This window comes from Pseudopipra pipra, chromosome Z (assembly GCF_036250125.1).
Source record: "Pseudopipra pipra isolate bDixPip1 chromosome Z, bDixPip1.hap1, whole genome shotgun sequence".
Lineage (NCBI taxonomy): Eukaryota > Metazoa > Chordata > Aves > Passeriformes > Pipridae > Pseudopipra > Pseudopipra pipra.
In genome coordinates, this window is record NC_087581.1 from 57,998,056 (window position 1) to 58,021,827 (window position 23,772).

Consider the following 23,772-nt stretch of genomic DNA (forward strand, 5'->3'; position numbering starts at 1 on the left):
TCTGTATTTATGATTGTTGAATCTCTATACTATATTAAAATGTATTATTCATTTCTGCCAGCAATCATGAGTCAGTGGAAAATAATGGGTGCAATCATTTGAAAAATGCACATTTGCAATCTACTTGTATTCATCTCAAAGTTCAGACTGCAGATGTGTAACCATTCATTTTACTGTTCTCAGTGATGTGTGTAAGCCTCCTGAGGATTCAGATTTATGGACTTCCTGCATTGCCATTGGTATTAAAAGTAGAACAGATAGGTAACATGAAATAAAATCTATTTCTGCCATAGAATTTGCTGATATAAAAGGTAGTTATTAAAAAAATCAACACTCAACCTGATTTTGTTAGTTCAGCTGCTGTATTTTCACTAGTAAAGTAATAAATTCAATTTGCAGTGGACTTTTCCTAGTAATTGCAAACATTGTATGTACATTTTCTCCAGGGAGTCACACTTGGGAGTAGCAGCAGCTTTTTTCCTAAAATTTTGCAGGAACTAGAAAAAAAAGATGAGTATCTTTTAAGCATAGTTAGGAAAGCTTTTCTGGTCAGATTTCACACTTCTAAAATGATTGAAAAACAGAATTGTTAATTCCTGATGTTTCTGCTCAACCATAACTTTCCATGGAAAATTATGTCATATACAATCTCCTGATCTATATGTGAATGTATTATTTTAACCTGGGTTTGGTGTTAGCATTGAATTACCAGTACTCAAAACAAATGTATTTGAAGACATCTTTGGCTAGTTCTGCTTAAGAAAATATTTTTAAAGCTCAGAGGAAGTACAGTGAGCTGGTTACTAGCTGCACAATTTAAAGTTGAGCCTTTGAACATTCAGTGTTACAGAGTATATCAATGGCAGGTTTCCCACTGTTGTGCATGTTTTGTTTTGTTACAGATTGTTCCAGGTTGTGCTTCTGGTCTAATTAAATGTTATTCATATCTTAGTAGGATATGTATTTTTTTCCCCTTTGGTTCGGTTGGTTTTATTTTGTTTAGTCCATTCATTGATATTGTATCCTTTATGTTTTTTCGCCATTCAGTAAGCAAGGGAAAAAGCCCTTCCATAGACCTTCTTAACAGAACCACTTTTTACATGTTGCTGAAATGTTGGAATTTCAGAGGTTGTGTTGATTATAGGGATAGTGCAGCATGATTAATTATAAATTCAGTCTTACTAGAATCTCCATAAGAAAATATTACAGTATCAATCCAGTGCTGTAATTTTGGTTCTTGAAACAGTTTGGAATCCAAATTAAAAAAAAAAAAAAAGACTTTTTTTTTTCTTTCTTTATTAATTTTTTAAAACATGCTAAGACTGATGGCTGTGATGGGGGAGAAAGTGAAAACCATGTTTTAACTACAGATATAGTGTAGCAGTGTTCCATAAGTGTATTTTAGATTTCCAACTGCAACACGAAAAATACGAGTTTCACCAGGACCAACAGAAATGAATATTCTTTTCCCATAAATGGAGTAGTTTAAACCAATCAGGATGCTTGAAAAATTGTAGCACTTGGAAAATCTTTTTAAAATATTTGCAGATTACAATTTTTCTAGACTTGAGCCCTCAGGATGACAATGTAATACATAACCTGCTTTGAAGGAAATTGCTTCCATAAAATTAAGAACGTGAAAAAGTCACTAATGCTGGTATTTACATAATTCTGCAGAGTGAAAGAAGTCATTTGCTTTCTTGCTTTGGAAACTAAATTTAGTGTACATTACAAAAGAGATAGTAATAATTTTTTGCATCCCTTAGTTAAACCCTGTGGAGTACTATTACATTCACGGGTGAAAGTGGGACGATAATCAATACTTACTCTTTTCTAGACTTAAAGGGAGCTTTTCAGATATCTGAATTGGAAGGTAAACGTATGTCACAACTTCTCGGGGTTAAAGTAGCTTCACCTGAGTTCACTTTGGGAGACTAGCTGAAGTAGCAACCCTGGATTTCAGAAGGGTAGGTGAATCTCAGTTACATTAGCAATAAATCCTGTGTGGTTGTTCAGTGTAAATCTGAATTTAAGGTTTTGTTGTAGATTGGGTAGAGTGGGATGTTCTATAGAATTGCTTGTTATGTCCAGTCCTGGTTTCTGTATACATACAGGCATGCAACAGTATTTTCTGTCCTATTGAGACTTCCAGCTGATTCTGAAAGATCTTCCTTAGACCTGACTTTCCTTAAGGAAAGATCCACTTTCCTTGGTATTAAAGGATTAAGCACTCCATACTTAAAAGGTCCTGCTAGATTTTTATAGAATTTGTAAAAGCATTAGCTAACTTGCAGGCAAATGGGAAGCTGAGTCATCTTGCAGGGAAGAATGTGGCTTCGTAAGTATTTTGGTGATGGGCTCTTTGAATCTGTGAGTTGAAGGAGAGATTAGTGTCTTTACCACTTACAGTTCTACAGATATGCTTAATCTCTTGTCAGAAGCTCTTCCATAAGCTGCTTAGTTTCTTTGTGTGACTCTCCAGCACTTTATGGCTCTGCATGTATTTCTGCAAATCCTCAAAGAACAGTACTGCTACAAAATTCAGTAGCTCGTCAGCACTTGTGCTGGTGCTGCATCTGTGAGTATTTGAAAAGCCGTAGTGGGTGAAATTCTTCATTACTGGTCAGATCTTTGAAAACTTGGCTATGAGGGCTGGAGACTGTTGGATCCAGGATTTCAGACAAATTCAGGATTCACTTGCCCTAGTTATTCTGCCTTCTCTAAACTCAGTATCGGGTTTAAGTTGCAAAATTTGTGTGTCTGAATAAATACCTATTCAGGACAGTATCTGTACTATAGTTTATGTAAGGTTTTAGTATGATATCCCAACTATTCACAAAAAAGAACTGATGGTGATGACATAAGGGACGTTCATATTTTACATGAGCTTCAATCACCAGCTCACAGAGAACTCTGACAGCTGCAGACAGTACACTCTTTTCTTTGCCCAGACAGGGTTCTCCTTGGAATTGTAAGACATATGTTATCTCCTAAGAGCATTTTTGAGAGTTACAACTGATTTTTGAGTAGCAAGAACATACTTTTTGAAAGACAGATTTGCTGGATAACAAGCAACTTAAGGTTGTATGCAGCAGCAGCTGAGTGGTGAACTGACATAGCAGTCCAGAGTTTTTTTTCAGGCTATACGGCTGTGATAAATATCAGGGAATCATCTATAATTGAAATACCACATGAACATCCTGAGCCACATAAGGTTCACAATTTTGACAATATTCCAAAATTCAGCTTCTGGGATTGACAACGCTTTTTGCTGTGTAGTGGGATATACAAACCAGGAAATCCTTGTTCCTCCTTGCTCAGCAGATGTGTTGCCCCTTTACCTTGTAACAAGTGAATGGAAAAGGTTGATTCTGGTTTAAAAGGAATAATCTCTTAAACAGTTGCAACTGGTGCTGATTTGTTCTGAGTAGGATTAAAGCTGTCTTTTTTTCCTAAAACTGGGACAGACCCTAACTGGAGTGTTGCATGTTTCAGTGTATGTGAAAAAGAGGCAGTAAAAGAAATACTCCTTTGTTGGAAAAATGGAATAACAGTCTTACAACACTGCCTAGCCAACTGCATTTATTCCCAGTGAAGTGACTACCCTTGTACCTTGGTCACATGCCAAGACTGATGATTTGCTTTATAGATACAGAAAATTATGTTAATAAAACTACAAATTATAGTGCTACTATCCATAAGCACAAGCTTTCCTATGACAATATTGTTTACTTAAAAACTAAACATTATAGCATCGATACTAAATTGCTTGTGTAGATTTTAAACCACATCTAGCCAATCACTGTTTCTGCTTACTTGTCAGTTGTGGACAGCTACATACTTGCTTGTGATGCTAAGCTGCTGTCTGCCAAATGTTCTCAGTTTCAGTTGTTGTTGATTTTTTTCCCCTTCAGTAAATAGATCTATTCTGAGTTTCTAATTTTATTCTTTTATACCCTTCCAGAACTAGAAGTAGAAATGTTGGTTGGTATAATTTTTAGTGAAAAAATAAGGGGCTGTGGTCATACATTTGGCCATACATTCTTTCAAATCCCTGTCAACATGTACTAAATGTAACAGCTGTTCCTGATGGGCCCAAGAGTCATCAGTAGAGAAGAGTTTGTGTGTGGAGTTCAGACTATCTCAACAGAGGTAGAGGAGTTAGGGAGTCTGGAAATGATGATGATAGCTCAGTGGAGAGGGTTAGGTTCTTCTCTTTGTTTGATAAGAGGCTCAGGCGTGCAGTTCATGTATCTTAAATTACAGTCCTTCTCAGTGGTCATCCTAAGTGATATGATTGTATCATTTCACTTGTGAAGGCTAGCTTCTAGAAATCAGAATTGGGTGTTAGTTAATAGTTACCAGAGATTGGAATTATCTGGTTTTGGCATGCTTTTCTGTCATCACAAACAGAAATGTAGTTGGTGTAGCAAAAATGAAGCTATGACAGAGTAGAAAGCTTAATTCGAAATTAGTCAATAAGTAAGTTGTATCTCTGTTGTTACCTACTGATTTATCACCGGGGTTCTCTCTGTCTTGCTAACTACATAATCTGGATAAAGTTATGAATGACTACATGTTTAGTGAAGTTTGAGTAGAATATATAAAAAGAAAATAAAATATGTTTTAACTGTTGGAATAGGCTCATCCTTGTTATCATTTCTGTGGTTTTTTTAGTTACATTTGAAGTTTTGAGGTCATTGCCCCAGTTTTTCCTTCATTTGAGGCTGATTTTTTCTTCATTCAGCTTCTTCATATGCTTGAAAAAGAGGCACTAACTAAACTGTTTCTGTCAGCTGCAAACATTTCCTGTTATCCAGCTCTGATTTTTACTACTGTTGTCACCCATGTCCATGTATTCTGGTGTTTTTCCAGACAACAAGGCTGCTTTTTGGCTCCTTCATTTCCTTTCCATGTGTCCTTAATTAACAATGACACCCACAGAAGTAGCTTGAATCCTCTAGGCAGAACACTGAAAATATTGGGCTTTAAGAGAGTCACATGTAACAGAGCAGGGAAGTCTGAATAGTTGTCTGGAGAGTAGACTCCTGGATAGAAAGTAACAGAAATTCAAATGAAAAGTTTTTCTGTTTGTTTTAGTAATTTATAGCATGGAGTCAAAACCAAGAGATAGATTTAAACTTTAGTGGTAGAACATTTGTGGTCTGGTTTCCAACTGCAGTAGCAAGTCATTGTGGCCAACTGACATCCAAAAAGTTAAAAATACTACTGCAATATTTTTGCATGTGGTAAAGAAGGAACACTCATTTAAAAATTAATCTTACCATCTGTGATATTTCAACATGGAGGGCATCAGTTATAAATTTCTGTATATTCACTAAAGGTCTGATTTTTTTCTTTTTCTCTCCTGTATTTTCTGCAGCTATTTCTAGAAATGCAGCATATGTGTGAGCAAAATGCTGGTAAATCAGAATAGAGGAGTTCTAAATCCACTTTTTAAAAATTTAGTAAATTACACAGGGCAGAAGTGTTGTCTTATCTATGCTGTCTTTTAAATACATAATTTCAAGTTGCACAAATCGTAAAGGTCAGGATTGTTCCAATGAGTAGAAGACAATCAGGCATTGCTGTTCATCTGTCTGGAAAACAATTCTGGAAAAAATAACAATTGAGAAAGAAGATGATGCATGAGACAACATGCACAGTAGTCCTGGCAGAGTTCTGATTGCTACTGATTCTGGTTTTGGTAAAAATAGATAATTACAGTAGGTGATATTGGATCACAGAGCTCTTCAGAAAGACTAATTGCTAGGTTTCTGATTTGGAATATCAAAGAACTATATTTGGAATAAAAAGTGCAAGATATTTCTTGCATTTTTCTCTGCATTCAGAATGTTTCCATGTCTAATATGGTCTGGTTTCCTTTAACTGAATTGCCTTGTTTGATGCAAGAAGGCAAAAACTCAGTTAAGAAGAAGTGAAGAAAACATAGCTGAGGAAACCATGCTGTCCATTTAAGAATCTAAAGAGTAATCTATGTTTTCCAAGTGGTGAAGTTTTTTAAAATTTTCATCAATGTTAGTGTTCCCCATCCAGAAATTTGTGACTTTTATATGTCCCTAATGGCTTATAGATATTCAGCTGAATGACAATGAGTAAGGGAGCTGTGTTGATCTGTTTGTGTTCTTTCTGGCATATCAGTCGATAGTAATAAAAAAAAAAAAAGTGAGATCAGTTTCAAATCCTCTTAGCAACCACATAAAAAATAGCAACTGTATTGATTTCTCTGATAATTGCCCTGACAGAATGGTAGGAGCATAGTGGTACAAACATAATGAAATGCATTTATCAATAGACTGTGTTGGGTGTACTTCTTTAGAAACCTGCAGTAAGATGCTGTCAGTAGGGGGTCTAGATGTAAACTTCCATAGTCTCTTTTGCAGATTCATGAAACTGCAGAAATCATGAAAATAGGAGGGAAAACAAATACTGCAGAATACCTGTAGCAAAAGGTAGATGTTTGAAAGGAAAAGCAAGAGTAAAGTCCTCTTCATTAATCTAACAAGTTCCTTAAAAGGATCTGAAGCATCGTCTGTCATACATATGTTCTAGATTTTATATAAGAGAGTTTGTGAGAAATATTTTCAAAGCCTACTGGGATATAGTCAGGATTATGGCAATTTCCCATAAGAACATGTGTTTACCAGCTCCAGCTTCCTTTTGAAACACTGTTAAAGAATTGCTTTCATGAAGAGGGTTGTTTTTTTTCTGTTTGAACAGGCAGAACAAACAGGATATCTTGGTCATAATGAGCAGCATAATGAAATGATAAGTACAGCCTAATTGCAGCTTGTTTATGTCATGATTATGCAAACAATTATTTTGATAGGTATTTCTGTTTCTACAGACCTTAAGAAGCCTTTAAACAGGATTTTCTCTTTTTTGTTCTTATCTCTGTTAAATTCTTCAATATATAAAAAGGACACTAAAATGAAAAATAATTGAAACCATGCCAACTTTTGAAAAAATTCATATAAATGCAAAATTAGTCTTCATCTCTACCTTGGGTTTAGTTTTCAAAATTGGGTATCTTACATTATATGTTTGAAGTTTTCTTATCACACACATTTACAAACTAGCAAAATAATAGATAATAAATGCTTAAAGGAAGAATTCATTGTTAATGTGATAGCCACCATAAATAATAGTCAATAAATCTTTTCAGAGATCTGCTTGAAAGAATCCCATGTGTTACAGCCCTGGAAAGAAGAGTCTGCAAACACTTATTGATCATAGGATCATATAATAGCTTGGGTTGGAAGGGACCTTAAGGATCATGGGTCCTGATGGAATCCACCCCAGAGTAATGAGGGAACTGGCAAAAACACTTGCCAAACCACTCTCAATTATCTACCAGCAGTCCTGGTTTACTGGGATTTAATAATGTAATGCCCATGTACAAGAAGAGTTGGAAGGATGATCTGAGGAACTACAGGCCTGTCAGTCTGACCTTGGTTCTGGGCAAGGTTATGGAAGAGATCATCCTGAATGCCATTACATGGTACATGCAGGACAACCAGGGGATCAAGCCCAACCAACATGGATCAAGCCCAACCAACACAGATTTACAAAAGGAAGGTCCTGCTTAACCAACCTGATCTCCTTCTATGACAAAGTAACACACTTAGTAGGTGAGGGGAAGGCTGTGGATATAGCCTGTCTAGACTTCAGTAAAGTATTTGACACCATCTCCGACAGCATCCTAGAAAAACTGGCTGCTCATGGCTTGGATGGGTGGACTCTTTGATGGGTAAAAAACTGACTGAATGACTGGGCCCAGAGAGTTGTGGAGAATGGAGCTAAATCCAGTTGGTGGCCGGTCACTAGCAGCGTTCCCCAGGGCTCAGTTTTGGGGATGGCCCTGCTTAACATCTTTATTGATGATCTGGATGTGGGGATTGAGTGCACCCTCAGTAAATTTGCAGATGACACTAATTGGGTGGGAGTGTTGATCTGCTTGAGGGCAGGAAGGTTCTACAGAGAGAACCGGATCAATGGGCTAAGCACAACTGCATGAGGTTCAAGGAGGTGAAGTGCTGGGTCCTGCACTTGGGTCGCAGCAACCCCATGCAGCACTACAGGCTTGGGGAGGAGTGGCTTGAGAGCTGCTCATCAGAAAGGGCCTTGGGGGTGCTGGTTGACAGCCAGCTGGATATGAGTCAGCAGTGTGCCCAGGTGGCCAAGAAGGCCACTGGCCTCTTGGCCTGTATCAAGAGTAGTGTAGCCAGCAGGACCAGGGCAGTGATCCTCCACCCTGTACTCGGCACTGGTGAGGCCACACCTGGAGTTTGCATTCAGTTCTGGGCCCCTCACTTTAGAAAGAACATTGAGGAGCTGGAGTGTGTCCAGCAAAGGACAACAAGGCTCACGAGAGGTGTAGAAAACTTGTCTTGTGAGGAACAGCTGAGAGAGCTGGATTTGTTTAGCCTGGAGAAGAGGAGGCTCAGGGAAGACCTCAGCGCTCTCTACAAGGACCTGAAAGGAGGTTGTGGTGAGGTGGGGGCCGGTGTCTTCTACTGTGCCTGCAGTGAGAGGACTAAGGGAAATGGCCCTAAGCTGAGACAGGGGAGATTCAGGTCAGATATTAGAAAAGTTTTTGTGCTGCTAGAGTGGTCAGGCTTTGGAATAGGTTGCTGAGGGAGGTGGTGGAGTCACCATCCTTGGAGGTGCTTAAGAGGTGTCTGGATCTGGTGCTGGGTGATGTGGTTTAGTGTTTCAGGGGTTACAGTGGCAGTGCTGGGTTGATGGTTGGACTTGATGATCTTAAAGGTCTCTTCCAACCTTGATGATTCTATGATCTAGGTATAGGCAGGGATACCTTTCACTAGACCAGGTCCCTCAGAGTCCCATCCAAGCTGACTTTGAACATTCGAGGGTTGGGTCATCTACCATTTCTTAGTGTAACGCGTTCCAGTGCTTCACCAACCTCACAGTAAAGAATTTCTTCCTAATATCTAATCTAAACCTACTCTTTTGCAGTTGGAACTCACTGCTTCTTGTCCAGTCTCTAAACTGTAAATAGTCCCTCTCCATCTTTCTTGTAGGCTCCCTTTGGGAACTGGAAGGCTGCAATAAGGTCATCCCTAAGCCCTTTCTTTTCCCACACCAACAGCCTTCTGGAGTGTTGCCAGCAAATCAAGAGGGGTGGCCCTGATGACTCCACACTTGGAGCACTGGGTCCAGTTCTGGGCTCCTCAGTACAAGACAGATATGGACCTACTGGAGCAAGTCCAGCACAGATACACAAAGATGATTAAGGCAGAGGAGTCTCTTTAATATAAACACAGGCTGAAAGAGCTGGGACTGTTGAGCCAGGAGAATTGAAGGTTCAGGAGAATCTTATCAATGTGTATAAATACCTGATGAGATAGAATGAAGAGGGACTGAAGCTCTTCTCTGTGGTGTCCACTGACAGAACAAGAGGCAATGCGCACAAAGTGAAACACATGAAATTCTGTCTGAACACAAGAAAACACTTTTCTTGCTGTGAGGCTGGTCAAATGCTGGCACAGTTGCCCAGAGACATTTTGGACATATGCAGAAACCAGCTGGAAGCAGTCCTGAATTTAACCTGCGCTATCTGACCCTGTGTGAGCAGAGGGTTTGAACTAAATGATCTGAGGTGGACCCTTCCAACCTATGACATTCTGGGCTTTAACCTCAGCAACTCTCTGCTGTTTTGGGGGATAATGTTGATCAATTGATGAGTTATTTCTAAGTATATAGAAAGCTGTTAAAAATATCTTTGTTCACTTTCTCACTTTTTACATTGAGGAAGTGGATTTTACTTTTCTGAAAATTTATTTTTATTGATGGAAAATGATTTTTTTAATTCAGTCTTTGCTGTTAAAATTTCTGCTTGTAAGTGCACTGTTTGCCTGAAGTATCCTTTTTGAAACCATTGGAACATTTCATTTGAGAAAATAAATTATATTTCATGGGGACAATGCTGATCTTTTTTGTGAGAAATGACCATTTCATACATGAATGATAAGAACTTCACACTTAAAGTAGCTTGCTTTATTTTGTGACTGTTTCTTATGCCTCTAGGTGGCTGGTTTTTAAATTCACAAAAGGTAATTTCAAATGGACATTACTATTTTTCTTCTAACAGAAATGTGAGAACTATTATTCTCTACATTGAGGAGAAACACTTTGTTATTTTAGAGTCATGATGTCACAAATGTATTTAGTGAGAAGACTGAAAAAATTGATTTTGGGACAAATGGTAACCAAGCTTAATCATGGTATTAGACACACATTCATAGAGCAGTTTAAAGGAAGAAGCAGAAGTTCATTACCATTTAAAGACCCTTTTTAAACAAGTGGAAGGAGCAGGCCTCATGCCCAAATAGGGTCAGTGGCTGGCAGGAAGTAGTACACCAGAGTTTAGGTAAGTGGCATGAAAGCAGCAGTGGAAATAAGTAGAACTACAGAATATTTTCTATGCTTGACTAGTTTAATGGCCTTTAAAAAAAATAGCTAAGAATGACGAGTGCATTGTTTCATTTAATCTCCCCTCACAGGTAGAATCTCTTTTTTTTTATACATAAAATTACTAAATAAGGAATGGGCTTATAGACATTAATGGTTATAGTTACTCTGTGGAGCCTGTGTGCACATACAGCAGCATGTTCAAGTGAAGAGGAGAGGAGTGCTGCAGTGCACTCAGGAGAAGCTGTACCTCTGTGCGTGGTTAAAGCACTGCTTTTCCTACTAGCATGAGTTGACAACTGGGTAAGTGGCAAAGCCAGACAAGATTCCACTTCCGTGCAAAAGCTAAGATGTTAGTAAATCCCACCATCTGCTTTTCTTACAGCTTGTCTGTGGATTGCATCCAAGGCAGCAGCTCTGTGTTTACTCCAAATGCAGACTGAGTGTCCAGTAAGGCTGCTGTCCTAGTCTGGCCTCTGTTGACAACAGATCACTACAGACAGTGGCATTATAGAAGTAAGTTATGACAATGGAGCAGTGTGTATTCTTGCTCTGTGTTCTAGTGAGGTTTCTGCCTGGTTTTCCCCTCCTTTTATACATATATGTACATATGTCATTTACAAAGGGAGGTTGTTTGATCTGGTTTTGATCTGCATGTTGAGGAGTCCTAAAGCATACAGAAAGATTTAGCTGTAATGAAAGAACTGGAACAGTTGCCATGTAAGTTAGATTGCTCTGAAGTAAGCATATTAATTTTGCATGACTGTGGATATTTCATATTAAGAACAAATAACCTTGTAGTAGTTCAAAGGGAATAAAATTATAGATTAATCAAAGCCAGAGAAATTTTTTCAGCACATCAGTTGACCTCTTATTTGTTTTGATCCTGTCATTAAAGTTAAGCAGGCAGTGCATCAGCTTTTGTACAGTGCTTGAATCATGTGTGCTATTTCAGTTTTGAAATAACAGTTATTAATTTCCAACTCCAAAGGTTTCTCCTTCAAGGCTAATTGAAACAAACAACTTTATTTTTCTAGGCCTTATTCCAAAATGCTCAAGTCTGTATTTCTGGCTGAATGCTTGGAGTCCAGTTTTTTTAATGTGTGAATGTTGAATGTTGAAGGAAATATAAAACTAGAGGGTGGAAATGATGGTTTTATTATAAGAAATCTGAGGTAGTTTGCAGTGAGATGTCTTTCAGGTTGTGTTACAGTAAAAACAGTAAAAACGACTCTTCAGTTAGTCAGACTACTCAGTAGCCTGAATATTAGTTTCGTTTTGTTATGTTGCTGTGTTCTTTTGGAAATGAAGGAGTAGAATCACTGTCTTTTAATATTAAATGTAATGGTTATTCATGTGACAACTAAATGGACTAGTATTTAGAAAAGCAAGAAGGAGATGCTTCCTAATTGCCAGATAGACACTCCTTGCCTTAAGGTGGCTAACATCTTAGTCACACAGATATTAATGGCAAAGTAAATGTTAGTTACAGATGTCATCCTCAGGGTAATACTTGCCATAAGATATGTGTGCTAAAAAAACCCAACAAACCTAACAACTATAAGGAACTGTCTTAATAAGCACACTCTATCTTCATGCTGTGCCTGCTGACATACATTTTACTTACGTATCAGTCTTTGTTGTGATGAATTTTCCATTAAATTTGTGGAAGTAGAAGATAGAGTAGGTGAACCATATACTATTACCTACTTCCATATGACTTGTTGGAAATCACAGAATCATAGAGTGGTTTGTGTTTGAAGGCACCTTTAAAGGTCGGCTAGTTCAACTCCCATGCAATGAGCAGGGACAACAACTAGATCAGATTGCTCGGAGCACGGTCCAACCTGATCTTGAATGTTTCGAGGGATAGGGCATCTACCACCTCTTCATCAACTTGTTCCAGTGTTTTACCACCCACACTGTAAAAAATTTATTCTTGTATCTAGCCTAAACTATCCTCTTTAAGTTTATAACTATTAACCCTTGTTCTACCACTACAGGACCTACTAGAAAGTCTGTCCCATCTTTCTTGTAAGCCCCCTCTGACGTACTGAAAAGCTGCAATAAGGTCTCCTTGGACCCTTTTCTTCTGCAGTCTGAACATCTCTGACTCACTCAACCTTTCCTTACAAGAGAGGTGTTCCATCCCTCTGATTGTTTTTGTGACCCTCCCGCAGACCCACTCCAACAGGTCCATGTCCTTCCTGTGCTGAGGACTCCAGAGCTGGACACAGTAGTACAGGTGGGGTCTCATCAGAGGGGAGCAGAGGGGCAGAATTGTTTCCCTCACCCTGCTGGCCACACTGCTTTTGATGCAGCCCATGATATGACTGGCTTTCTGGGCTGTGAGCACGCAGTATCTGTGCATCTCCCCTAAGACTCCGTAGGAATCATAAAATCATAGAATATCCTGAGTTGGAAGGGAAACACAAGAATCATTGAAGTCCAACTCGTGGCCTTGCACAGGACAGCCCCAAGAATTACACCACGTGTCTGAGAGTGTTGCCCAAGCACTTCTTTAGCTCTGCCAGGCTTGGTGCCATGACCACTTCCCTGGGGAGCCTGTTCCAATTCCCAACCACCAAAAGAATCTTTTTCTAGTATCCAACCTAAACCTATCCTGGCACAGCTCTATGCAGTTCCCTTGGGTCCTGTCACTGGTCACTACAGAGAAGAGATCAGTGCCTGCCCCTCCTCTTCCCCTCACAAGAAAATTGTAGACTGCAATGAGATCTCCCCTCAGTCTCCCCTCTGTGTTCTGCAGGCTGAACACACCAAGTGACCTCAGCTACTCTCATACGACTTCCCCTCAAGGTCCTTCATCATCTTCGTTGCCCTCCTTTGGGCACTCTCTAATACCTTTAGATCCTTCTTATACTGTGGCACCCAAAACTGTACAGAGGACTTGAGGCGAGGCTCCACCAGTGCGGAGTAGAGTGGGACAATCACCTCCTTTATATGCAAGTGATATGGATGAATATGTGTTCTTGAAGTCCAGGTATAGGAGTAGGAGAAGGTCAATTGTGCTTGGCTGGGAACAAATACATTTGTTCTTATCTTGTGCTTTGCTGAATTCTGTCTTCTTGTCCTGTCAGTGTAGCTTGTGCATTGAGTGGTGAGTAAAAGCAGTGCTTTTATTTTTACTTGCTTTAGAGGTATCATACTATTATAAATTGCTGTTGTGAACTTTTAAACTTGGGAATATTGCTGAATAAGTGCGATAAGGGATTAGGTAATCTTGGTCACAGAATTCATTCCTTCACTGAAATAAATCACTTAATTTTTCAGCCTCACTGTAACTTTTTTTTTACAATAAATTATTATTTAAAATTCATCTTAACTCTTTAATATCACCTACTGCTCCTATTGAGCCGTCCTTTTTTATTTTTATATTTGAAATTTGACTGGATAGGTAATTTTAAGGATAAGTAAAGAAAAAAATTATATCATGTAACCAGAAAAAAACACTTTGAGAGCCCTAGAAGTAACAAAAGGTGGTTGCACAATGCACTTCAGAGTGCCTTATCTTATCACAAACCCATATATGACTTAAAAATGTCAACATAGTCTAACCGTGTTATGTTGCCATTTTATTTGAACATGTGAAGTTAAAGTACTAGGCTTGAAAAGCAAATAAACCTCTATTTGAGCTTCACTGTTGCTCTTTGTAGTCTCAAAGTCATGTGCTTGAAAATTTATGGATTATATCCCCTTTAGAAATAATAAAAATAATACAAATATTAATGAGAAGCTGGGGTCTTCTAAGAGTGCATGTATGTATAGTGTTAAATTTAATGTATTACTCATAACTAAATGACCACTGTAAGTGTCTTTCAACTGAACTGTTCTGTTCTATTCTAATGGAACTGCATGCTTTCTATGTTTTTTATGCTTTCTCCTTGACTTCTGCATTTATCACCTGCAAAGGCACCATTTGTATTTAGCAAATAAAGATTTTCAGTTATCCTGGGGATCTGCTACAAAGCTTCAAATGTGACCTCTTCCAGAGCCCACTGCAGCGTATTTGTATCATGTTTGTTGTTTAATTGAATCACTCTTGCACCACAAAGCTCTGTTAATAAACAAGGACACCAGCTATATGAAAAGCCAGACAAATGTAGAGTGACCACACAATATCTGTCTAAAAGAACACGTAGTCTTTAGTACGAGACAACACACAGCTAGGCACCAGGAAGCATAAGAAGCAGTAAGAGATATGATAGCTACAGAGATGGTAGTGCTAGCCCAGACTAACTCTGTTAGGAACCTACTTGCTTTCGTTCAACAGTCCCATTCTCACATCCCCAAATTATGGCAGACCTCCTGAACATACTGTAGTGCTTTCCTCAGACTGTGTATTAAATAAGGTTGAAAGACTAAATTAACTTTTGGTAGAACTTCACTGTTACAGCAGAATTGGAGGATGGAGGAACTGAATTCAGTTTTAGGTATTTCCTAGTGCTGACAAGATGATGTGCCTTCCTGAGCTGTAGATTTTAGTTGGGTGCTGGGCTTTTCATTGCATGCTAGATAGATTTAACATAATGTAACATTACACTCTTCTATTTGTTTGAAAGTGAAGAAATTTGGGCTTATGATCTTGGTATTTCCTAATGTTAGGGAATAAAATTCAAATGCTTACCAGATTTCAAGCATTAGTTGAAACACATACTGTGTGCTTAAATTAAAGATGTAAAGTCTTTCCTTTCTGCCCACAGTCTTGTACAACTTGAGCTACTATAACTCCTGATGCTTAGGAAAGAGCCGTATGTTTATTTTGTTGTCTTAGACCTATAATTGAAAATTGTAACTTTATCCCCTCATTAAAAAGCAACTGTCTTGGCATGCTGGCATTTAAAGCCTAAATCTTTAATATTAACTGTTTGTAAGAAAACAGCCTTTTTCTGCAAATACTTAGAAGTATTTTACATCTGATTCACTTTATATTTGATTGAAACTTTAAGTAAATCCCCAAATATATTGTTATAGTAGTTCTGAGATGTGGCAAATAAAATCCCATGTGACGTTTAGCAGAATTTCTTTGAGTTACAACTGAAATAAACATTTAATTGACAGCAGATCTTTTATTGTTACTTGTTCTTGTTATTTATGTATCCGTAAATAATTAAAGTTATGCTTTCTCAATTACTTGTTTTGTTTTGGCTCAATAAAGGACATTTTCCCTGTGCTCCCTCTTTGATTTAGTCTTTCACATGCTGCACTGAGACTGCTTTTGTCTGAGGTCCTGGATCAATTTCCTTTTGAAGCTACTGAATTCACTACAGCCTTTTTGCAAAGGAGTCACTGAAGATCAGTTATGCTTTTTTGTTTCACAGTTTTGCATTTAGCAATCAGAACAAGAAACTGAACATGATATTTGCTTATATCCTGCCCTTCACATCAGCGTCTTCATTCACTCAGTTAATTACCAGACAGCAAATGCTCACCTGTAATGGCCTTGTTCTTGCCTGATGTGCGCTAGTATGGGTTAGCTCATGGCAGTTGAACTGACTTTTAAAACATTCCTGCTGTTCCCACATTCTTCATCCTCAAAAGGCACATCGGCCCCTAGGGATTGCTGATGGTGTGACTGTTTGTTTGAGACACAGTGGATAGAAAAATCCAAGGCTTGATCCACCTTAAAAATTAAATCTGTGAACAATTTTAAGTGTTTCATATGCAGGTAATCAATCCAGAGTGAAGTGTTAGTGTTTGCAGAGCTTGATGATTTGGTTCCCTGCATCTAATACTTCACTGCTACTATTAGTAATATTAGTATTATACTGTAAATGTATAATATTAGTATTATACTGGAAATGTTTTTTTGGTCCCTTTTTTCCTCATTCACCTGATTTTGTTGGATGTTTGTTAGCAACAGGATTTGAACTCAGATGTCTGGTTCTAGCTGAGAAGGACAGCAGCAGAGGAAATCTGTGTTGCTTGTGCTGGAAAAGGAGAAGGATGAATTTGGTTTTGGATTCTGTTTATTATCTGTTGCAATGCAACATATGCAATGTGTTACTGTACTGATACTATTATTACTATGTTTCTGTGTGGTGATTGTTAGCTTGATGATTTCTCCCAGTGAACTGCTTCACAAAACTATAAAAAGCCAATTTTTCTTGAGTACATATGAGTGATGTTTGTGTGATTTTCTTCTTTTAGATGTGAATTCTGAAAGCAGACCAGATTTCTTTTACATGTAAAGAACATACATGTGTATGCATGTGTCTGTCTGCAAGTCAAATTGCCAGAAAAGGAAATGCCCTTTTTTGGGTTAAAATTTTGTGGAATATTAAATTACTAGCTTCCAAAACACAGTTAGGAAAATTTTTAGGTTAAATGTCAAACATTTCCGCTGACAGGCTAGAGACAGTCATCTGTGTTGCTTTGATGTTGGTGCTGGAAAGACATTATTCATCTCATGTCCTTCATTACAGACAGTTGCAATTTTGGTGGCACTTATTTTTACCTTGAATTTGACCAGTTGTGCTTATGATCTTGTGAATGCTATTCAGATTGTTTTTGCTTCTGGTAATGTGCTGGATTCAGCCATTGCAAAGCTTTCGAAATAGTCACAACTCTGTGACTATCCTTACCATGTGGTTTGCATTATACATATTGTAGTTCTACTGCGTTAAAATGTATCAAAAAAGTACATCTTTTGACTAAAACTCCAAGTATAAGTCATGGGAAATATTATTAGTTGTAGTATGTGACTTAGTTGCTGTCCTGTTGTACCTTATCACAAAAAAAATTTAAATCTTGTAGCGAACAGAATACATTAATCTCTTGCCCTTTCTTTTCGTGTAACTGAACACTATCTTCAGGAAGTTTTCTGTAGAGAAAATGTGTTTGTTTTGGTTACCAACTTTCTCTTCGGCCTTTGTGTGTTTCATAGTCTTTATCTTTTTAAAAAGACAGAACATAACATTTTGGAGAAGTAATTATACAAGACTGTGGATTGACTTCATGGGTTGTGTACATCACTAGGTAAAATGCAGTCCTTTTGTCAGCTGTACATGGATACAGCAATTTTTTTTGCCTCAATAGCTTCTTGAAGGGTTAAGAATTTTTTGTTGTAAAATCTTGAGATATGTGGTAATTGGGAACAGTAATCCTTTTACTAAAGCTGGAGTTTTTATTAACTGAATAAATCAGTTTTAATTGAAAAACAAAAGTACTATGTCACTTCTTGATTATTGCTTGCATGGCATGTTTAGAGCAGCTTTATTTATCTCTTCCATTGATTTTTATATATAGTGGATGGGCATTTTTGTAATCCATTTAATTCCAGTGAAAAACTGAAACTTATTGAAGGGTTAGTTTGTTTTCAGACTATTTGTATGTTATGTGGTCCTTAGATGTTTTTAACCTTTAAACTTTTATATTTTAATGTTCATTCTTACTTCATACATTTATCACTTTACGTAATGATAGAATCTTTTAATTTGTGTAGGACAGTACATATAGAGTCATAGAATCATAGAATATTCTAATTTGGAAAGGTCCTACAAGGATCATCGAATCCAAGTCCTGCCCCTGCCCAGGACAGTTGGTTAGAGCATGGTGCTAATAATGCTAAGGTTGTGAGTTTGATCCCTGTATGTGCCATTCACTTAAGAGTTGGACTTGATGATCCTTGTGGGCCCCTTCCGACTCAGAGTATTCTCTGAAATCTGTGAAATCACACCATGTGCCTGAGGGTATTGTCCAAATACTTCTTGAACTCCATCGTGCTCCCTGGGGACTCTGTTCCAGTGCCCAGCCACCCTCTGGTTGTTGGCATATATAGTCAGTGTTGTCAAATACATTTGACATATACAGTCAGCATTTGTCTTGCTGAAACTGACTTAATAATGTGGTTTGAGCTGGTATCAGTAGTCACAGTGATAAACTGACAGCTAGTCTCTACCTCTGTGGAGAGGGGTCACAAGCCCTGCCTGCAAACTGCTCCTACGTAGGCTCCATTTTCCACAAGTTCACAGGTGCTGCCAGGAGCCTGCTCCAGCATGAACTTTCCACATGGCTGTAGCCTCCTATGGGCATCCAACTGCTCTGACTTAGGGTCCTCCATGGGCTGCAGATGGAGCTCTGCTCCACCATGGACCTCCATGGGCTGCAGGGGAACATCCTGCCTCACCATGGTCTTCACCACAGGCTGCAAGGGAATCACTGCTCCAGCAGCTGTAGCATCTCCTCCCACTCCTTCACTGACCTTGGTTTCTGCAGAGCTGTTGCTCTTACTATATTCTCACTCCTCTCTCCAGGCTGCTATTGCACAGTAACATTTTCCCCTTCCTAAATCTGTTTTTTTTTTTTTTTTTAATTCTTTTTCATAGTTGTGGTTTGACTCCAATCAGCAACTAAGCACCACACAGCCACTTGCTCACTCACCCTTGGAAGAGTAAAAGTGAGAAAACTCATGGATTGGATCAAGACAATTTAGTAGGGGAAGCAGAAGCTGTGCATGCAAGCAAAGCAAAACAAGGAATTAATTCACAATTCCCATCAGCAGGCAGGTGTATGGCCATCTCCAGGAGAGCTGAGCCCCATCATGCTTAATGCTGACTTGGGAAGACAAACACCATCACTCCAAACATCTCCCCCTTCCTCCTTCTTTCCTCGAGCTTTATGTGGTGAGAATGATGCCATGTGGTCTGGAATATCCCATTGGGTCAGTTGGAGTCACCTGTCTCAGCTGTCCCAACTCCTTGTGCACGTCCAGCCTGCTCACGGGTGGGGTGGGGTGAGGAGCAGAAAAGGCCTTGTTTCTGCATAAGCCCTGCTCAGCAGTAATGAAAGCACCCCTGAATTATCAATAATGTTTTCAGCACAAATCCAAAACCCAGCCCCATACTAGCTACTGTGAAGAAGATTAACTCCATCCGGGCCAGAACCAGTAAATTCATTTAATGAGAAAATGATGCTGATAGTGCTTTATCTTCAGTAACTTCGTGAGAAACAAAAATTTGCTTTCCATCTGTTTCAGCTTAAAGCTGTAGATGCCTCTTGGTTCGCTTTCTAATAACTTCTCAAGAACAGGTGTCTTAAGGCCAGCTTTGTGCTTGGATAGTCTGTTGTTAGGGAGATTAATGACTGAGGTTTGTTTTCCAATGACACCTGCAAAAAAGCATTTTTTTCAGACCCTTGATCCTAGAAAATTCTTAAATGCATATGAATGTTTCACACAGTGATTTTCTTTAGACCTACACAGCTGACTTCATTATTCATTGACATATTTCTTGGCAGTTGTCATATGAATAAACTGGGCTTGTGTTATATTTTTCCTTCAGGCATTTCCTTTTGTTGTCTACAAGTACTAGAAGGGTTTTATTTTCTTTCCTAATAATACTTAACGCTCATAGTATTTAAAAATGCATTACATTTTCCTTGTTCAGCTTCCTTTAAAATACCTTCCTTTTCTACTTTTACTTCTGTTGCACTTGTGTGTAGTGATAACACACACCTTCATTCTAGTTAGAATTAAGAATGAGGGGTTATTGTTTTTGATCTTCTGATTGTTTGAGCTACAGTTTATTCAAATCTACATAATGACTTTTGCAGCCAAATTTCTCGCTTTGCAAGAGAATTTTCTCTTCTTTTTCTCTTGCTGTGAGAAACTGGTTAAGGCCCCTGATGATATGTGCACACTGATATAATTCTGGTTTTGCCTTCGTTACTGTTTTGTGATATATGCACTTGCAGGCTGAGTGGTGGTACACTATTCATCTGTAAAGCACTGGCTGGGCTAGGTGTTACTCTGCTTGTAAGCAGAGAAAAAGTGTGATAGGATTTTGTTTTCTGTGCGCAACACGATTCTCTCTTCTTTTCTGCCATCTTGAGGAGAGGGAAATTGTAGTAACAGAAGTTGCTTCCTTAAGAGAAGATACATCTTTAACACAGGTACGATTGCAAGGTTACGAGGGTGTTCAACAGCTTAGATCTTTACACCTGTATTGAGCTTCTGGAGGGACTGAATGATGCTGAATCAAGCATTTTTGACTTCCATTCTAAGTACTGCTTAGCTATTCATCCTAAAGATTGAAATATCTGCTTCATGATATGTGGAATAGATGTGGCAAATCATGTTTAGCTTTTAGGATTAAGTTGTGATAGAGTATAGTATTCAAGTTAAATGTTTTCAGTAATCTACTGATAGCAAGTGTAGCATACTGCTATGTATACCAACTGTATGTACCATTTCTATGTGGTTTTGACTCTTTATTTAAAGACAATCAATTTCTTTTGTCTTAATTAGGTCTTTACTTATGTGCTGACTCACCCAAAATGTCCATAGAAGAATAATGGAAGCTCCTGAATACCTTGATTTGGATGAAATAGATTTTAGTGATGATATATCGGTAAGTACAAATTCTATTTTATTTGTTCATGTTGAGACAATCTTAGATGTCTTAGTCCTGGTATAACAAACAAGACTTGTTAGAAGCCACACGTTTTACTGCATATATAGGAATGTTTAAATAGGTTGAATCTAGAATAAAATAAGATGTTTTGTAAAGGAAATCTCTGATAAGCTGGGAAGGAAAACTTGATTCTTCTCCTTCAGGTAGTAAAAACTACTTGCAAATCATATTAATAAATTAGTTTTATTTCTGGGTTGCTTGTCTCCATTTTTGTCCTGAATGATTTGTGTGCTGTAGTGCTAGCCTTAGACATGAAAATTGTAAGTTTACCTTTTTTAATTAAATGTATTTCGGTTGTCAGAAAACTTCTGCTTCTCTCACTTCTGCCCTTTCTACCAGTAGCTGTCTCCAAATACATCAGGATTTTATCAGTTGGTGTGTTGTAGTTACCTGGGAGTTGATAGAGTACAAGAAGAGATAGAAAGACTTCCAGGGATTTGTAGGCAGCACTCATCCTTAGAGTCACAACTAAAACAACTGCAGGCATAGTGGCAAGCAAAAGCATTGTTCATGTACATTGTTAGTGTTCTTGCAGGAAGCACTGATACAGTATAGTTGTCTATTACTCATAACACTACTTCTCCTGCCAGTGTTTCTGCTTTTTGTGCAGTAGAATTGTTCTATGTTTAATGTCTGATAAACAATGGACTTGAGTACATAAATCAAGTCTCCTATAAGAAAATGTATTAATACAATTTTCAGAGGAAAGTGTGCCACTGTCTCCTTCCACGTTTCATAGTTTTATTGTTTAATTTATTTTTTTTTTTACAAAGGGCCTGGTTTTCCCTTTAGCATTTGGGACTCTTGATTCATTTTAAAACATTCCAGATGCTTTATTCACAGATAGATTCCTTTTGAAGAGGATTTTTTTTTTTTTGTACCTATTGTACTATTAAGTTTTTATTAAAGCAGAATATGGCAAATGCCCAAAATATTACAAGACAATGAACCAATCTTGAGTGAATACCTTATTATGGGCAACATTCTTTTTATTGCTGTTATGTGCTAGATTATGTCCTGGTATCTGTTTCTATACTCAGTTTTGTAAAACTGTAAAACATAATAGATGTAACCTCTCCATGCCTCTCCCATTGTGGCTGTTGCTGCATACTGGTGGGTTAGGTTACTCACTTTTCTGCTGAACAGCTCAGGCTGCCTGCTTTAATAGCCTGTTCTTTCATTGGATGCTGAACATTAAATAAAAAACCAGTACAAATTATTGAGGTAGCAGTTTTACTCCCTGCTTTAGCAATTAAGAGGACAAAGGATTTGTTTTCAGAATCCAGATTAAGAAGAGCATTCATAGTTATTGCAGTACTCTACTCATGTCTTACCATATACTACTTAGAGATGCCTAACCCTCACATTTTATCATTAGCCTGTTCTGGTGAGAGCAGATGAACAGCATCAGTGTTAGCCAATTATATTGTTTCTGTTAGCCCTCTGGTTCTAATCCAGTGCAGAGGAGTGACTAAAAATAATGGCAGCAAAAAGTCTGTTAAAAGGATGCTCTTACAAATGTACCTGAGTTAGAAAGCTACTGTTTATAGTCCAGACCTTTGTAGTCCATTTCATCAAAAATGATCAAAATTAAATAGACAAAAAAAATAGATAGGAAGGCAGGAATTTGTTTTAAAAGGCAAATAGATATATAAGTTGATTTGGAGTTTGGTTGGTTGGTTGATTGGTTTGGTTTGTTTTGGTTTACTTTGTTTTGGGTTTTTTATGTTGCTTTTGTACATGAAAAAAAAGGAAACTACTTTTTTTCCAAGATCACAGAATCATAAAATGGTTTTGGTTAGAAGGGACCTTCAAAGGTCATTCATTTCCACTCCCCCTGTAATAGGAAGGGGCACCTTCCTCTAAGTCAGGTTGCTCAAAGCCTTATTGTGATAGGTTGACCTTGACTGGTCACCAGGGGCCCACCAAGCCACTCTGTCACTCCCCCTTCATTAACAAGATGGGGACAAAAATATGACAAAAAAACTGTGCTTCAAGGAGAGGGACATCACTCACCAATTACCGTTGTGGGCAAAAAAGGCTCATCTTGGGGATATTAATTTAATTTATTGCTAATCGAATAGCATAGGATAATGAGAAACAATGGTAAATCTAAAAACACCTTTTCCCCACCCCTCCCTTCTTCGCAGTCTCAGCTTCACTCCTGAGTGTTCTACGTTGCCACCTCAACAAGTGCAGGGAGATAAGGGGGATGAGGTTTGCATTTGATTCGTCACATGGTGTCTCTGCCATTCCTTCCTTCTCATACCCTTTACCTGCAGCAGCATGGAGTCCTCCCCACTGAAGACAGTCCTCTATGAACTTCTCCAGTGTTAAGTCCTTCCCAGAGGCCACAGTTCTTTACGAACTGCACCAAGGCGCATCCTTTCTATGAGGTACAGGCCTTCAGGAACAGATTGCTCCAGTGTGGGTCTCACAGAGAGTCACAGTTCCTGCCAGAAAACCTGCTCCTCTATGGTCTCCTCTCCGTGGGCCTTAGTTCCTGCCAGGAGCCTGTTCCAGCACTATCTCCCCACAGAATGCAGGCTTCTTCAGGGCACGTCCACCTGCTTCAGTGTGAGGTCCTCTACGTGCTGCAGACTAAGTATCTGCTCCACCATAATCTTCTCTCTGGACTGTAGGAGAATCTCTGCTCCAGCACCTGGAGCACTTCTTCTTCACTGACCTTGGTGTCTGCAGAGCTGTTTCTCTCAGATTTTCTTACTCCTCTCTCCCAGCTGCTATTTTGCAGTGTTTTTCACCCTTTCATAAATTTGTTATCCCAGAGCAGCTACCAACATCTGTGATGGAATCAGCCTTTGCCAGCAACCAGTCCATAATGGAGCCAGTTGCTTCTGACCTACATGGGGGCAGGTCCTCCTGTTAG

General features: G+C 38.5%; 1 protein-coding gene across 3 annotated transcripts in view; it reads left to right on the forward strand.

Moving 5' to 3' along the window:
• Positions 1-23,772, forward strand: part of SNCAIP (synuclein alpha interacting protein) — a 93,281-nt gene that overhangs the window by 17,005 nt on the left and 52,504 nt on the right. For all 3 annotated transcript variants that reach the window (XR_010426947.1, XM_064642784.1, XM_064642785.1), the window contains exon 2: positions 20,720-20,822. Coding sequence is in view for 2 of the 3 variants with exons in the window: in XM_064642784.1 (XP_064498854.1) it covers positions 20,766-20,822 (57 nt within the window). In the remaining variant the exon portion in view is untranslated. The remainder of the gene's footprint in view (positions 1-20,719; positions 20,823-23,772) is intronic.